The sequence below is a fragment of the Belonocnema kinseyi genome, chromosome 10 (genome assembly GCF_010883055.1).
Source record: "Belonocnema kinseyi isolate 2016_QV_RU_SX_M_011 chromosome 10, B_treatae_v1, whole genome shotgun sequence".
Lineage (NCBI taxonomy): Eukaryota > Metazoa > Arthropoda > Insecta > Hymenoptera > Cynipidae > Belonocnema > Belonocnema kinseyi.
In genome coordinates, this window is record NC_046666.1 from 6,593,348 (window position 1) to 6,609,090 (window position 15,743).

The following is a 15,743-nucleotide window of genomic DNA, read 5'->3' on the forward strand; positions in this document are numbered from 1 at the left end:
TCTGCCATCTCAATATTCTGGTTTACTCCAGGGTGTATAGCCGATGGGAAAACGGGAAAAGAGCGGGGTTTTTTCCTGAGCGGGAAAAAGCGGGAAATATGCGGGATTTTTTTTTCCAACGGGGATTCCGTGATATTTGCTGTACGACGAATTGACATATTCAACCACAGCCATCATGCAGCAAGTGCAAGAAGTGCTTTAAAGGAAGCTAAGCCATCTATAAATGTAGCATTACAATTTATGACTGACTGTAAGAATTGCCATGTCGCAATGATAAAAAAAATACAAGAGCGGTTAATACTTTTGTATCGTATGGCAAAGTATTTAACGTGCCTGGATCCAAAAAATATTTCACGTCAAACTAGTACAGCTAAGAAGCGACTTAATTTTTGTTCAACGGCACAGACTATTTAAAACTAAAGGTAAAAATTTCGACAACAGTAATTTAATGATTGTGAATTCTCTTTTGTTAAAGCTCCTTCGGCTTTAACGTACACATTCTCATCACGTACCTCGTGCTTCTCACTCGAGTTTATCCCTGAAATTTTGTATCATTCCCATAAATGTATATTATTATAATTCGTAACTTGCATTGGTATTAAAACAGACGAAATTTCATTGTCTTGTTTAAAAAAATTTGAAAATATTTCTTGCAATTCATTTAGAATTCACCCTAAATTATTATTGGTTTATCCTCAATTTTTTTACATTCTTCTAAACTTACTCAATTCGATTCATTCGATAAAGTTTTTTAAAGTTTTCATTTCATTTATCTTGAAGTCTTTAAAATTCACCCTAAATTTGGAGGCATTTGATCAAATTCTTTTGAAGTTTCTTTAATTTTTCCCTAATTAATTTCAAACTCATTTTTGAATTTATTGAATTATGATTGTACAAAATGTAGAACTGATTTATTTTGAAAGTGGATAGTTTAATAAGTTTGTTTTGGAAATTTTATATTAAAATTTTTTTAAACTAATTGAAAATTGTAAATTTCAGTATTTTTTTAAATATTATATTTATTTTATAAGATATTATCTTAAAACTATTCAACTTCTACGTTTTTAATTTTTTAAAGAATGGTTGTTTATCAAATTCCTTGCTTTAGAAAGTGCGCTTTTAATACTTTGAATTATAATTTTTGTTTCTTTTTCATGTTTTGAATTTGAAAATTTAAATGAGAAAAAGCCTTTTTGGAGAATAAAGAAAACTGGTAAATTTTGGTATATGCTAAAAGTTAAAAAAATGGCCTGTCGTATGAAAAAAATAGGTATGAAAATAAAACCATGCGTTTTATCAAGAAATTATTTTTAACAAAATTTTAGATTTTTTTGTTTAAACAACCCTTCTCTTATATCTTGTGTCATTTTACCAAAAATGTAATTTTTTTATTTTGAATGTTGGTATTCACGAATAAAATAGAAACTACCAATCATATAAAAAAAACATTTATAAAAATTGTTGTTCTCTACTTTCGGTAAAAAAATGTTATCGATTTATTTTTTCTTAGCTTGTGTCATGTATCGAAAAATTTAAGTTTTGTATTTTCACTGTTTTTTTTTTATAAATAAAACAAAAACTACGTATCCTATAAAAAAGTGATTAATAACAAATTTATAGATTTTTTGTGAGTGCATAATGTTTGTCTTATAATTTTTTTCCTATCTTGCATAGTTTGACAACAAAATACAATTTTTTATTACTTTTTGTTTGATCAAAATTTGAATGATCAATTTTTCGAAAAATTCAAAAATTTGTTATGATAATCTTGTAGGGCTTTCGAAAATTAACATTTTACTTTTCAAGTACTATGAACAAGTGTACAGAGAATTTTTGAATCATGAAAAAATGTGGTCTCAAAAACTTTCAAAATATGCTTACTTTTAAAATTTTTATCCAAAATGGCTGACCAACGAATTTGGCCTTTAGCTTAGGATACTAAAAGAGTGTATCAAAGGTCAATCTAATAGATTATTTTGTTCAAAAATTATCGTGCTCATAGACAGACAGACAAAAAGACAGACACATTAGTAAAAACCTGTTTTTCGGATTCAAGGGGTCTCAAAACGTGGACATTTGACAAAAACTGGGGGGGGGGGGGCAAATTTTACACAAATCTAATACCTTCTCTGATGATCAAAAAATGTAATGAATTTATTCATTGAATGTAAAAAGTGTACATTATTGTTCATAAATAAATGAAGATTTTTAAGTACATAACTTTGGTTTTATTATAACGGGAAAATTCTGAAAAATCGACGGGAAAAAGCGGGAAATATGCGGGATTTTTTTCACAAGCTAGACACCCTGTGCTCTTTTCCTTGTTCTTCTGTCTCCATTTATCACCTTCCAAACCTCTTCTTCCGTTCTAGCCTTCTCCGCATCTTCTTCAAACCTTTTATTTTCTTCCCTTTTGATCAGACAACTCAGTATACCCTTTGTGTTTTCTCCTATATGTTTCTCCAACACTTGTCCCTTTTCTCCATTTTCTTAATTCCCTTCTCACTTTTTTCTTATTTTCTTTATATTGCTCATCACATCCACTTCTACCCTCCCATTCACTAACTTGTGTTTATGCTCTCTAACACATTTTCTTCTCCATTTTGATATTCCTGACCTTTTCCAGAAACTGTTCTTTACCTTCTATTGACCAATCCCTTCTTCCTGCTCTTTTTAATTTTTCTTCCTTTTTAACCTTATTAATATTACTCTTTTCTCCCTCTCATGTTAATATTATTGGAAAGTGATCCGTATCTATATAATTCCCTACTTTTAGTTTCTTGACCTCCCTTACCTCCTCGTCCACTACCACATAATCAATTACCGTTCCCCTTTTTCCTCCTGAACGTGTATATTCCCCTTCCACATCTCCCTCTATATTTCCGTGTAGGATAAATTATACCATCTCCTCTAGGCTCTTTACCATTCCTTTCCCTTTCCATTCGGTATCTTGTCTTTGGATATTCTTCCTCACTCTTCACTCAACCCCCCCCCCCATGATTTCTCCTAGATATCACTGTTCACGTAAACCCCCACTATCTTCCACCTCTCTCCTCCAATATTGATCTCTTATACTATTATTCCTTTTTTTTGTTCTTTCATTTCTTTTTTATCCTTTTCTATTATACATTTGTTCCATACTCCCATCACCATTCCTTCCATTGCTCGGTCTTTTTTATTTTTCCTCTTTGCATTTTGAACATTCCATTTGTGACCACTTGGTAATCTTCCCCTTACTCTTTCCCATCCCTTATCATCTAGCCACGTCTTCACTTTTTGGATTAAAAATCATATTTTTGGGATGAAAATTCAACTTTTTTGTAGATAATTCGTTTTTTCATTGCTGTAAAATTAAATAATTTTGTTGAAAATTTATGTATTTTTTAGTTCAAAATTCGTCTTTTTTGTATAACATTGTTCTTCTCGGTCGAAATTTTATCTTTTCAGTTGAAAATGTAACAATTGTATTAAAAATTCGCATTTTTCAGTTATTTATCCTGTGTGTTGTATTATTTGAAAATATGTCTATTTTCTTAAAAAGTCTTCTTTTTTGTTAGAAAGTTAATCTTGTTTGTGGAAAATTCAAACTTTTTTTTGTAAATTCATATATTTGGTTAAAAAGTTGACTTTTTGGATATAAATTTATTCCTGTTTGTTGAAAGTTCAACTTTTTAGTTGAGAATTCAACTATAGTATGTTGTTAAAAACCCATCATTCTTGTTTGAAGATTGTATTTTTTGTTCAAAATTAATCTATTTCGATTTAAAAGGCCAATACTTTCTAAAAAATTTGATTCTATTATTGGACATTTATCTTTCTTAGTTGAATATCAACTTTTTAATGAAAACTCAATTGTCTTCTAAAAATAATGTATTTTTGTCTTTAAAATTCAAATTTTTTATTGAATTTTATTCTTTTTTGTTAGAAAATTGTACCTATAATTATTTTTGAAAAATTAAACTGTTTTGTTAATGTCATAATTTTTGGTCGAAAATTCAACTATGTTGTCAAATAGTCATCCTTCTGGATTAGAAATTCATCTTTTATTGTAGAAGAGTCATCCTTCTTGGTCGAAAATCTATTTTTCTTTATTAAAAATGATCTTTTTGTTTAAAAATTCAACTGTCTTCGACAAAATTCGTCTTTTTCGCTTGATAAATGTACTATTTTGTTATATTTTTCACTTTTGAAAAAAAAACTTGCCTCTTTCATTGATAGGTTCATCTAGAAAATTAATTTTTTTATTTCGAAAATTCATCTTTTTGTTTTGAAAATTCCCTCTTTGGGTAGAAAATCTTTTTCAATTAAACATTCAACTATTTTGTTGAAAATGAAATATATTTCAGCTTGAAATCTTAGGAATTTAAAGTGTTTCGTATTGAATTCACAGGGCGCCGTTCTAACCGGGAAACCGGAAATTTACTTCTGATCATTGCAAAATTCAAGTTTTATTTATTTTGATAATTTCGATTTGGGTGAAGAAATATAATTTTACCTGAAGCAGGGAAATTTTTTTAGATGGAACGGTAATTTTTGTAAAGAATTATATATTTTTTTTTTAGACAAAAAGGAGGTTAAAAAATCCGATCCAAGTAAAAATTTGTCACAATTTTAAAGTTCCTTCTTAAATATAAACGGAAAGTACTAGAGAAGAAGTAGTATTGCAAAGAAGAAATATTTCTGAATCATAATCGAATTTTTTTTACATTGTTCGTTCTGAATTCATCTTTTTTTAGTTAAAAATTCAAGTGCTTGATAAAAAATTCAACTCTTTTGTTCAAAATTAATTTTTATGGTAGAAGACTCATCATTTTAATTTAAAATTCATCTTTAGTTAAAAATTTAACTACTTTGTTGAAAATCAATTTTTTTAACTAAAAATGTAACTATTAACAGTATCAAATTTAAATATTTTGCTGAAAATCCATTCTTCTTGGTCAAGAATTAGATGTATACCAGAAAATTTAACTATTCGATTTTGGGTTGAAAATGTACCTTTTTGGATGAATATTCAAATATTTGGTTGAAAATAGATTTTTTTGTTTTGAAATTAAACTATTTATTTGGAAATGTTTGTACTTTTTGAAAAATTCACCTTTTTTGAAGAAAATTAATTTTTATGGTTGAAAATTCATCTTCTTAGTGTAAAATCCAACTATTCCAGTTGGAGATTCATCATTTTAGTTGAAAATTACTCAATGTGATTGAAGATTAATTCCTTCAACTGAAAATTTAACTGTCCATTTTTGGTTAAAAATTTATCTTTTATTGTTAAAAATTCAACAATTTGGATGAAAATTTGTCTTTTTTTATTGGAAATTCAACCATTTCGTTGAAAATCCGCATATTTTGTTAAACATATATTTTTTTTGGCAGAGAATTATATTTTTCTTTGCAAGTTAATCTTCTTGTTTAAAAATTATCCTTTCCGGTTGAAAATTCAAGTATTCCAGTTAAATATTTATTATTTTTTAGTTGTAAATTCATTTTCTAGATTGGAAATAAAATTAATTGGTTGAATGTTAATCTCTTTTCGTAAAATATATATTTTTTTTTTGGTTGAAGATTCATCATTTTAATTAAAAATTCATTTATATGGTTCAAATATGAGCTATTTGATTGAAAACTTGTTTTTTCTTTGGGTGGAAAAGAATTTTTTGCCGAATATTTAACTTTTTTGTTGAAAATTTCTAAATTCTTCGGTTTAAAATTATTTTGTTTTTGAAACTGAAAATGTAACTATTATTACAGTTGAATATTCTATAAGTTTAAATAAAAATTCACTTTTATGGTTGAACATTCATTTTTTGGCAAAAAATTTAATTATTCAGGTTTTGGTTGGCAATTTATCTTTTTACTACAAATTAATTTTTTTTTGTAAATTCAACTACATATTTCAGTTAAAAATGTATCAATTATGTTGAAAATTGAACTATTTTCTTAAAAATCCGTTTTTTTTCGTTAAAAATTAAGTTTCACAACTGAAAGTTTAACTATTCCATTATTTATTAAAAATTGATCTTTTTTAGTGGAAAATTTAGGATTTTTTTCAAAATTCATTTAATTTATATAGTTTTGCTCTCTTGTGTAAATTATGTTTAAAAATGAACGTCATGAATTTCAAACCGGGAATTTTAAATCTTCCGCCGAATCGCCACCCTAATTCAATATGTTATTTGATTTTGAAACGCTCGAAAAAAAAATCTAAAAACTTTTAAAACTGAAGTTTAAAAGTTTTCAATTCAAAAATTATGTATGCAAATGCTCAAAAATGTACATCTTGAGAAATCTAGAAGCGGTTTAAAATTTTTTTAAATTTAAAATACTTTTTGAATTTTTTTCGGATTTTTAAAATATATTTCAAAATGAATTGAATTTTTTCTAAAACTTTTATAAAATCCTGCAAATTAAAAAAATTTTATTTATAACTAAGAATATAAAACTTATTATTTGTAAAAATATTAAAGTAATTTTAAGAGATATTTAGAAGTTTTGAAAAGAAATAATAAAAAATTTCTCAAGATGTTTAGCAAAATTGAAAATGATTTTCCACTTCGAAAAATTATTGTAACAGAAAGTTTAAGAAGATTTAAAGAGATTAAAAAAATTATCAAAGAAGAACATGGAAGATTTTAAGGATTTTTTTTAATTTGCAGGATTTTCAAAAATTGTAGGAAAATTTCGGTTAATTTTAAAATATATTTAAAAGTTTTGAAAAAAATGTTAACACATTTCGTTCAAATTACTTGAAATAACTTCAAGGTTTTAATTAATTTTGAATCTTTTCAAAATTTTTCAAAATATAAAATTTTCATGGGATAAAAATTAAATAATTTAGACTCACAATATTTTTAATTTAATAAAAACCTTTAATTATGATTATATTATTTTGGATTTATTTTTAAGTTGAAAATATATTAGTAAAACGCACGTTTACATTTTTTAATAGCTGAAAAAATTAATAGAAGTAATATATTAATAAATGTATTTATTAAATTTAATATAAAGAAATAATATGAAGGACTAACGGAAACTCCGAATGAAAAATATATTATTGATAAATCATGAAAATTTGTATTCAAAAATAAAATTATCGGAATAAGTGATATATTAACGGATCTAGAATTGTTTGGTCAAATCAATTATTGTTCATATTTCTATACTTAGAGTACAGATCCATTTTTTAAATAATTTATTAATTTATATTTGCAATTGGTAAAATAAAAGTGTTTTTATCAAAAAGTTGCAACATCAAATGCTTTTAATTTTTAATGGTTTAAATCTTCAAAAATGTACTTTAATTATTTTAAAAAAACTGTTAAAATCGAACTTCGGCAGATTTTTCTTCTGAAAATATGTCAAATTCCCGATACGACGTCCACCCTGTTTTTTATGAAAAAGATCTTCGATTTTAAAAACTTCTAATTTTATAAACCTTTAAAACTGCGTTTTAAAATTCTTTAAATTAAAATATATGCTTAAAAATTAAAAATCTAAAATGGAAAATTTTTTAAGTGATAGATTTTCTAATTAAGCATTCTAAACTAAATGATATAATAAAAATTTATAATAATCACAATTTAACAAATTATTTAACAAACGATTGAAATCAAAGTTGGACAAAATTTTTATTCTAAAAATTTGGTAAACTTCCCGGTCAAAAAATAAATTCACTGTCATTTCCTGGTTTTCCCCGGTCTCACAAAATTCCCGGTCATTTTTCGGTTTCACATGATTCCCGGTCCACCGGCCACCTTGAATTTATAAACATAAAATCCGTCTTTAAAAATTAAATTAATTTTTTCTTGTTTTTAGAGATACACAACTCGCGGTTAAAACCCCAGCGAAAAAGAAAAGGAAAGACTCGTCGAGTTCAAGTAGTTCCTCCAGTTCCAGCAGTTCCAGCAGCGACAGTTCTTCCTCAGATTCAAACGATTCAAGCGACAGTGATTCCAGCAGTTCCAGCAGTAGTTCCAGTGGCAGCAGCGATTCAAATCACACACCTCGTAAAACTCCAAGTAAACGGAAAAAATGATAGCCCCTCTAAATTTAATTTTTCTCACTTATCGATTTGTGTCGATATATTAAATTGGCATTTTTTTATGTAACACAAATCATGCAAAAAACCTACTTAGTCTTAAAAACCTTCGTAAAACTTATATTTTAAGAAAACAGATTTTACACTTTAAAGTACTTATGCTTCCACAATTCACATTTAAAAAAATTAAATGTGACTATTTCACGTTGAATTTATAAGATTTAAGTTATCGACGAAATACAATTGTAGAAAAGTTTGTACAAAGAAATTATTTTAATAGATCATGGTGCGAGAATTCAAAGCGTAATTTTTTAGTCATTTTTAAATTACCTGATTTTTTCCTGACTAATTGTACATTTTCTTTTACCATTAACATTTAAATACTTGCATTCTAATCTTGTAATATTTTCAACAAAAAAGGACTAATTTTCTCTACAAAAATTAAATTTTCAAACGAAAAAGATCAGTCTTAAAAAATGGAAGTTAAATTCTTATATTAAAAAAATTTTTTGAAAAAAAAAAGGATTTTCGACTAAATAGTTGGATTTTTAAACAGTCATAAGCCTTAATGATTTAATAAACAAATAAAAAAATTAACAATTTAGTTTCACTTTTACTCAAGGAGTTGAATGTTCAATTAAAAAAGAATAATTTTCAACAAAATAGTTAAACTTTCAAAGATATGAATTTTGAACTAAAAAAATAGTCGAATTTTCAGTTAAAAAAGATTTCAGTGGACCTTTGACGATCAAAATATGAATTGTTTAAGAAAAAATCAGTTTTTATGAATAAATTAAATTTTTAATCCAAAAAGACGAATTTTTGACAGAAAAGGATGACTTTTTAACCAAATTGTTGAATTTTCTACCAAATAGTTGCATTTTTATTAAGAAAGATTTAATTTATTTTAAAACAGGCGAGTTTTTATTTTAAAACAAAATTTGTAACAGTTTAATTTTCATTCAACAAATATTCCAGTTGAGTTTTCAAGATCAAAATATGAATTTCCGAACAAAAAATAAGTCTCTACGAAAAAATTGAATTTTCAACAAAAATTTAATTTTCCATGAAACTGATGGACTTTTACCTAACAAAAATGAAATTTTAAACCAAGAAAATTATTTTTTTTTATCAAAAAAAGAGAATTTTTAAGTAAAAATGATCAATCTTAAAAAATAGGAAAGTTACATTTAGAGTTAAAAAATTAATTTTAAGCCAATAAAATGAATTTCCATTAAACAGTTATACTTTTAACAAAATAGTTAAACTTTCAAATAGATGAATTTTCTGCTAAAAATATCAATCTTCATAAAAAAATGATTTCTCAATTAAACTAAAAAAGTTGAATTTTCAAAAGATTAAAAAAGATTTCGGTTGACTTTTCATTATCAAAATATGGATTTTTAAACAAGAAAGAAATTTGTATGAAAAAATTGGATTTTCAATCCAAAAAGACGAATTTTGAATCGTAAAAGATGACGTTTTAAAAAAAATGGTTGAATTCTTAATTTATAATAAAAAACGACACATTTTTTTCAAGTTGAACTTTCATTCAAAAAAAAGATTTTATCTCATTTTTCTTTACCAAAATTAAAATTTTTAACGAAAAGCAATATTTCTATGACATAGCTAAATTGTCAACAAAATAACAGAATTGTCAACCAAAAATTATGATAAATAAAAAAAGTGGAATTTTCATCCAGAAAGTATTTCAGTTTTCTTTCCAACATCAAAATGTTAAATTTAAACAAAAATTAAAGTTTCTACGATATAATTAAATTTTCAACCAAGAAGTATCATTTTTCAACAAAACTGATTAAATTTCAAAAAAAAAAAGTTGCATTTTTATCCAAGAAAGTTGTGATTTCTGATAAGGCTGTTGAATTTTAGAATAAAAAGATAAACTTAAAAAAACAGTTGAATTTTCAAACGAACTGTTCAATTTTTATTTTCAAAAGATGACAATTTTTCTAAAACAGATGAATTAAAAAAAAAACTTAAAAAATAATTAAATTTTCATCTAAAGAAGATATCCAGTTCACTTTGCAACACCAAAATAAAAATTGGAAGCAATAAGTTAATTTTCTGCTCGAACCGAATTTTTTACCCAGAAAGTATGACTTAAAAAGATTTTTAAATATTCAATCAAACAGTTGAATGTTTGTCCAATAAAAATGAAAATTCTACTAAAATAGGTGAACTTTTGTATAAAAAAATATTTTTTAAAGAGTTTAATTTTTATCCAAAAAGATTTAAATTGACGAATAAAAATTAAAAATATTAAATAAATTAAAATTAAATTAAACTAATAAATATCAAAATAAAAATACGAATTTTAAACAAAAAGTAAGAGTCCAATTTTTTAACCTAAAAAGATAAATTTCCCACAAAAAAAACATGATACTTTATATTTGAAGCAAAAAAGATGAAATTTGTGCAAAAAAAATAATTAAAAAAAATAGACGAACTTTCAACAAATAAAGATTTTTCTTTAAAAACTTAATTTGCCACGAAACGCATGCATTTTTACCCAACAAAAATGAAATTTCAAAGAGGAAATTATTTTTTTGCTTAAAAAATATATTTTTCAACTAAAAAAATCAACCTTAAAAAATGGAAACGTTACATTTTTAGTTACAAAATGAATTTTAAACTAACAAAAAAAGGGTTTTCGACTAAACAGTAAAATTTTCAACAAAACAGAAGTTTCTACAAAATAAATTGAATTTTCAATCCAAAAATAAGATTTTTTTACCAAAATTGTTTAAAAAATATATAAATAAAATTAATTTTCATCCAGAAAAGATTTCAGTTCTCCTTTCAACACCAAAACATGAAATTTAAACTAAAATTATATTTAAAAAAAGTAAATTTCCTAAGAAATAATTACATTTTCAACAAAACAGAATTTTAAATAAAAAAGTATGACTTTTCAGCAAAATTGAAGAATTTTCAAATAAACAGTTCTATTTTTATGCAAGAAAGGCGTAATTTCTGCCAAAACATGTTAATTTTAATATCAAAAAGACATACTTTTCAAAAAAAGAGTTGAATTATCAAACGAACTGTTGCATTTTTATTTAAGAAAGATGAAATTCCTCCTAAAACAGATGAATTTAAAAATAAAATCTTCAAATAAATAGTTAAATTTTCATCCAAAGAAGATTCCAGTTGACTTTCCAACACCAAAATAAGAATTGTAAACAATATGTTAATTTTCTGCTAGAGTCGATTTTTTTAACCAGAAAGTGTGAATTTAAAAAGATGGTTAAGTTTTCAATCAAAAAGTTGCGTTTTTCTCCCATAAAAATAGAAACAGTTAAATTTTTAAATCAAAAAAACAAATTTTCAAAAGAGTTGAATTGATTTGACCAAACAATTCTAGATCCGTTCAAAATTGGAGAATTTCCAGATTATAACTGTTTTAATCCAAAAGTCTTGATAAGAATTGAAATTAATATATCATTTATTCCGATAATTTTATTTTTAAATACAAATTTTCATGACTTATCAATAATATATTTTTAATTCAGAGTTTCAGGTATTCCTTTATATTATTTTTTTATAATAAATTTATTAATTTATTATTTCTTTTAATTTTTTGAGCTATTAAAAAATTTAAACGTACGTTTTACTAATATATTTTCAACTCGAAAATAAATCCAAAATAATATAATCATAATTAAAGGTTTATATTAAATTTAAAATATTGTGAGTCTAAATTATTTAATTTTTATTCCATGTAATTTGAAATTTCTTAATGTAGAAAAAGAATAATTATTTAATATTTAGCAATATTCGACTGTTCATTTAAGACGAGTAAATTGAAACCAAATATTTAAAAGAAAACCATTTCAAACTGATTTTTTTTACATAGAAAGCTTTGAATATTTAGATTTACGAACAGCTTTTAAACTTTTAGCGTTACAATTTTAATTAGTCTATTTAAAATACAATTAAACACTTATTATTTGTAGAAAAATTTAAGTAATTTTAAGAGATGTTTAGAAGTTTTGAAAAGATTCAAAATTAATTACAAACTTGAAATTATTTCCAGTAATTTAAACTAAGTGTCTTAACTTTTTTTTCAGAACTTCTCAATACATTTTAAAATTAATCGAAATTTTTCTACAATTTTTGAAAATCCTGCAAATATTTTTTTTAATCTCTTAAAATATTCTTAAACTTTCTGTTACAATAATTTTTCAAAGTAAAAAGTCATTTTCAATTTTCCTAAAAATCTTAAGAAATTTTTTCATTATTTTGAAGTCTTTCACAATTCTTAGAAAAATTCTAAATTTTTTGTTTGAAATTTGCAAAAATCTACATTACATTTTAAATTCGTTTGTAAATATTTGAAATTATTTCAAGTTCTAAATTTAATTCAAATCTTTTTAAAACTTCTAAATATCTCTTCAAATTACTCTAATATTTTTACAAATAATAAGTGTTTTATTATTATTTATAAATTAAAATTAATTTTTTTTTAATTTGCCGGATTTTCTAAAAGTTATAGAAAAAAATTGAGTAATTTTAAGAGATATTTAGAAGTTTTGAAAAGTTTCAAAATTAATTACAAACTTGAAATTATTTCCAGTAATTTAAACGAAGTGTCTTAACTTTTTTTTCAGAACTTCTCAATATATTTTAAAATTAATCGAAATTTTTCTACAATTTTTGAAAATCCTGCAAATTAAAAAAAATCTTTGAAATCTTCCATATTCTTCTTTGATATTTTTTTTAATCTCTTAAAATCTTCTTAAACTTTCTGTTACAATAATTTTTCAAAGTAAAAAGTCATTTTCAATTTTCCTAAAAATCTTAAGAAATTTTTTTTATTCTTCTGAAGTCTTTCACAATTCTTAGAAAAATTCTAAATTTTTTGTTTGAAAATTGCAAAAATCTACATTATATTTTATATTCGTTTGTAAATATTTGAAATTATTTCAAGTTCTAAATTTACTTCAAATCTTTTTAAAACTTATAAATATCTCTTCAAATTACTCTAATATTTTTACAAATAATAAGTGTTTTATTATTATTTATAAATTAAAATTAATTTTTTTTAATTTGCCGGATTTTCTAAAAGTTATAGAAAAAAATTGAGTAATTTTAAGAGATATTTAGAAGTTTTGAAAAGTTTCAAAATTAATTAAGAACTTTAAATTATTGCAAGTAATTTAAACGAAGTGTGTTAACATTTTTTTCAGAACTTCTCAATATATTTTAAAATTAATCGACATTTTTCTACAATTTTTGAAAGTCCTGCAAATTAAAAAAAAAATCCTTAAAATCTTCCATAATTTTTCAAAATAAAAAATCATTTTCAATTTTCCTAAGAATCTTAAGAAAATTTTTTATTCTTTCGAAGTCTCACAATTATTTTTAAAATTCTTAATTTTTTGTTGGAAATCTGCAAAAATCTACATTTTATTTTAAATTCGGCTGTAAGTATTTGAAATTATTTCTAATTCTAAATTTAATTCGAATCTTTTTTAAACTTATAAATATTTCTTAAAATTACTGTAATATTTGTACAAATAATAAGTGTTTTATTATTATTTATAAATTCAAATTAATTTTTTTTTTAATTGCAGGATTTTCTAAAAGTTATAGAAAAAAATCAATTCATTTTTAAATATATTTAAAAGTTCCGAAAAAAAATTCAAAATTTATTTTGAATTTGGAAAAATTTAAAACCGCTTCTAGATATCTCAAAATCTTAAAATAAAATTTTAAAGCTTTTAAAGGATGCCTAGACTATTTAAAATTAAAATAATTTAACTTCTAAATTAAAAACTGTTAAGTTAAAAAAATTATTCTTCAATATTTAATGTGTCTAGCTTCAAATTACTTAAAATAATATAATTTTGAACATTTTTAAACTTCATTGCTTTTTTTTTCTTCGATTAAAATGGCCATCCTGCTTCCATTTTTATAAAAAAAAATTCAATATTTCTACTAAAAAAGATGAACCTTTAAATCAAAGTGACAAATTTTCAGAAAAAATAGTTTTTATCCAAAAAAGGTTTCAATTGAATTATCAGCAACAAAATATGAATTTTAAACAAAAGATTAATATTCTACGAAAGTAGTTGGATTTTTAACCTAAAAAGACGCATTAAAAAAACAGTTGAGTTTGAAACCAAAAAAGGATGTATTTTGAAGAAAAATGTTAAATTTTCAACAAAAAAAAATAAAATTACTAACTAAAAAGACAACCTTTAGGAGAAAGTTTTTGCGAATGTGCAAAAACTTTTTTGTTCAAATAAATTATTTTAATACATCACGATACGAGAAGAGAAAACCTTAAACATTTTATGAATAAAATTTAAAAAAACAATTAGTTAAACAGGAATTATAAAGCCATAAATATAAACGCTATTATTAAATAAATGAAATGAGTAAAAATTTATTTCGACGTGACTTATTACACTTAAATACGTTACAATTTTGTACAGTGTCAAACGCCTTACATTCGTATAAAAAATAGAAGTAAAAAAAGCAAAAAATACTTTGTTATTGTTCTCAATTTGCGAAGTTTTCAGTCGTCTTCGATTGTGGGAAGAGTTTGCACAATCAACTTGCGTTTCGGATCGTAATGGAAATGATTCATCTTGAAGATGTCGCTCTCGTAGAACGGATTCAGATCGTGAATTTTTATCTGTCTCGCCTGAAATTAAAACAATCAAAGGTTAAATAACACAAAAATATTATTTTTGTATAGAGAAAGAAAATATTTTAAAAATATAAACAAGATGGCCCCGAAAAATTTTCATTTTCAACATTCCCTGCATTTTCTCCGACCAGAAACATTTGCATTTTTAACTAAATAGTTGAATTTTCAACTAAGAAGATTAATTTTCTAGCAAAGAAGACGAATTTTCAACAAAATACATGAAATTTCAAATAGAAAAAAAAATCAATTTTCAATAAGACATGAATTTTTAACTAAAATTATAAATTTCGCAATCAAAAGAGACGAATTTTCAACAAATGAAGATTTTTCGGCCAAAAAAGAAAAAAAGTTCATCCAAATTTTTAAACTTCAAACCGAAAAAGATGAACCTTCAAACAATAAAAATTAATTTTGAAAAACGCAGTTTAACTTTTTCAACAAAATAATTATATTCAATAATAATTATCAACAAAAAATAAGAACATTTACTAAAATAGTCTAATTTTCAATCAATGATAAATTTTCAACTCAAATGATGAATTTTCAAACCACAAAGATGAACTTTCAACAAATTTTTAACTAAAAATTATCAATGTATTTAAAAACAACAAAAAAAGAATGACTTTTCTACAAAACAGTTCAATTTTTAACCAAAGAGATTTAATATTCAATAAAAAAACAATTTTCGAACAAATTAATTATATTTTTACCGAATAAATGAAACTTTAACTAGAATAGTTAAATTTTCAGTCAAAAAATTACTTTAAAAAAAAATAAAAAAGAAATTAATTTTCAAACCAAAAAGTTAAATTTTCAAATTGAAAAGTAAACTTTTCAACCAAAAATGAAAAAATAAATTGTTGGTAAAAAATTATATAAAAAAAAATAACTATCAACTCAAATGATTTATTATTCAAACTCAAAAATGAACTTTCAAGCCAAAGAAGAAATTTCTATAATACAGTTTAATTTTCTCCCCGAAAATATGAATTTTCGACAAAACTGTTCAATTTTTAGTCAAAGAGA

General features: G+C 23.6%; 2 protein-coding genes across 2 annotated transcripts in view; one reads left to right on the forward strand and one right to left on the reverse strand.

Annotated features, from left to right (window-relative positions):
- The window catches only part of LOC117181374 (zinc finger CCHC domain-containing protein 10), a 34,260-nt gene extending 25,926 nt beyond the window's left edge, over positions 1–8,334 (forward strand). Inside the window, exon 3 of the mRNA XM_033373967.1 lies at positions 7,816–8,334. Coding sequence (XP_033229858.1) covers positions 7,816–8,035 — 220 coding nt within the window. The 3' untranslated portion in view covers positions 8,036–8,334. The remainder of the gene's footprint in view (positions 1–7,815) is intronic.
- Positions 8,335–14,422: 6,088 nt separating this feature from the next.
- LOC117181356 (DNA replication licensing factor Mcm2) overlaps positions 14,423–15,743 on the reverse strand; it is a 57,980-nt gene continuing 56,659 nt past the window's right edge. The window contains exon 15 of the mRNA XM_033373945.1: positions 14,423–14,711. Coding sequence (XP_033229836.1) covers positions 14,583–14,711 — 129 coding nt within the window. The 3' untranslated portion in view covers positions 14,423–14,582. The remainder of the gene's footprint in view (positions 14,712–15,743) is intronic.